Consider the following 2500-nt stretch of genomic DNA (forward strand, 5'->3'; position numbering starts at 1 on the left):
TTTTTTTTTTTTGTGTGTGTGTGTGCCCGTTTTCTTATTGAACTTGTCCTGCTTCTCCTCCACGTGGCGGACCTGATGGATGTCCTGGAGTTGGTGTTCTATCATGAAAAGACCAAGAAATGTCACATGTTCTTATGAAAAGTCATGGAAGTGTTCTTTATTCCTCTCACCGTAATATTTGTTTTTTAAATATTATATTTTATTTGATGATTGACATGCCTTACACGATAGTAATCATTGGCTTTGCAAAGTATCAAAATCTACTTATAATGTGACTGACAATAGTATATGTTATTGATTTGTTACAATTTAATGTACGTCATTTTTTCTATTGTACTTTATAGTTAAATGTTTATTATGGTAGGATTTATGGTTCAATAGTAAACCCAGAGCTCACCAAATAAGATTTATACAAAAAAAAAAAAAAAAATATGATCCCCTTTTGCCTCGGGTTAAAACCGACATGCAGGTTGTCAGTTTAGGAAACAAACAAGAATTTTGAAAGGCTGCACATTGATCTCGTACAATGATGATATTCTGATAGATTCTCAAGACGACATCGGCAGCGGGATGTGCTGAGGCTTCATGGAGAAGGAGAATTAGGCCTTCCGAACGTTATACATAAGGTAGGTAATTCCTTACGGCTCCTTTTCCTCGCAGTGTTTTTGTATTGATAAAATACGTTTGAACTCACGACGAATATATTCACGATTTCTGTGCTGAGAAATGGGGCAAAGGGAAAAGTCTCAGGGTTTTAGAAAATACTTAAACAAAATCTTTAGAGCAAAGCACAATCATCGAAGGCGTCAGAATTTATTTAGCTGTAAACTAGAGTTATAAGAACAAATTCTTCCCATGTAGGAGAGAAGTCTATGACTTTTGAGCAGTTGGTTTTGTCTATATGATTTAGGTATTTTGGGAGAAAAGTAGACGGATAATGAGGTAGATGCACACACACACACACACACACACACACACACACACACACACACACACACACACACACACACACACACACAAACGCACACACACACAAACACACAAGATTTTTTTGTCAATTGCATCTTCACCATGAAAGTATGCGTATATTCAGTGTACCGCATTATCCAACCAGTGTTTGTGCATATGTACTGTTCCGTATTACAGTAAGTATCATCAAAATGATAACGTGAAATTGTCTGTTTTATCTACATATAGAGTGAGACATCCTAAGCATTCTCTTTATGCTGCCGAAATCAGCCCCATAACAATAAGTTACATCTCCAAACACAAAAACAACAGTTGTCAAAAGTATCGTATCAATTCTATATTTCCAGATTTTTTTTAAGATCGTAAACAAAGTAAAATATCAGCTCATAAGGAATGATGGAAAGTGTCATAAAAACATGCATGTATGAAAGAACCCCTTGTAAAGTATGTCGTCAATTTGATGAAGGTCAAACAGCCAAACATATTTATTTCGCTTTCAAGGAGCACAAAAGCTATGTAGAGGAGGAAGTATTTATACCTTTAGGTCAGTGTTTCCCAACTTTTTTCGGGCGACCACCAATATGATCGTCATGATATAACCGCGGCTCCACTTACCTATTTGTACATGTGTTAATATATATGACTAGTTGTTGACTGTAAAAAATAGGGGACAAGTGTAGTAAATATACGTGTAAGAAAGGTAATGTAAGGTTAAGACAGAGTTAATATCACTATGGTTATTGTATTGCATTCATATCATTTTGCAAAAAAAAAAAAAAAAAAAAAAAAAAAAAAAATTAGCGTGCAAGATGTCTGGGCGACCCCAGGAGGAAAAACACTTGGCGACCCTAAGAGGGAAAACAGTGCCTTAGATAAACATAACCATCCACAGGACTGGGTCAGTGTCCAACTGATCATATAGTACCAATGACATTGAAGTGAAAAAAAAAGAAATGTTCGATAGAGTCTAATTACTATAAGCCAGATTACAAATCCTCGGGAAATGTTTATATAAACTGAAGAACTCTGTTTGTATGGAAATGTCGAAACTATATAGACACTAGTTTGCCTCGTGGTAACTTCCCTACCTCTCTGAGGCGTCTTGTATTACATCCCCCCCCCCGTCCCCATCCCCATTCCATACGTAAGATCTACTCCTCATATGTTAGTGTACCTGTCGTTGATGTGTGTGTTTTCCAGCAGTAAAGAACGCGCTCTATTTTGTTAAGGTTCCCTTCCATAGTGGTGATATATATGGATAAATGCAAACTTACGTATATCCATACATACATACAAACCTACATACACACCTACATACAAACATACATATATACATACATACATACATACATACAGTACATACATACATACATACGTATATCCATACATACAAACCTACATACATACATACATACATACATACATACATACGTATATCCATACATACAAACCTACATACACACCTACATACAAACATACATACATACATACATACATACATACATACAAACCTATCCATACATACAAACCT

The 2500-nt window shown here is 35.7% G+C and overlaps 1 protein-coding gene across 1 annotated transcript in view; it reads left to right on the forward strand.

The window, feature by feature from the left end:
• LOC143032177 (uncharacterized) overlaps nucleotides 1-2500 on the forward strand; it is a 164169-nt gene that overhangs the window by 72047 nt on the left and 89622 nt on the right. The window contains exon 4 of the mRNA XM_076196645.1: nucleotides 545-626. Coding sequence (XP_076052760.1) covers nucleotides 545-626 — 82 coding nt within the window. The remainder of the gene's footprint in view (nucleotides 1-544; nucleotides 627-2500) is intronic.

This window comes from Oratosquilla oratoria, chromosome 1 (assembly GCF_046742065.1).
Source record: "Oratosquilla oratoria isolate Oo_2021 chromosome 1, ASM4674206v1, whole genome shotgun sequence".
In the NCBI taxonomy this organism is placed as follows: Eukaryota; Metazoa; Arthropoda; class Malacostraca; order Stomatopoda; family Squillidae; genus Oratosquilla; species Oratosquilla oratoria.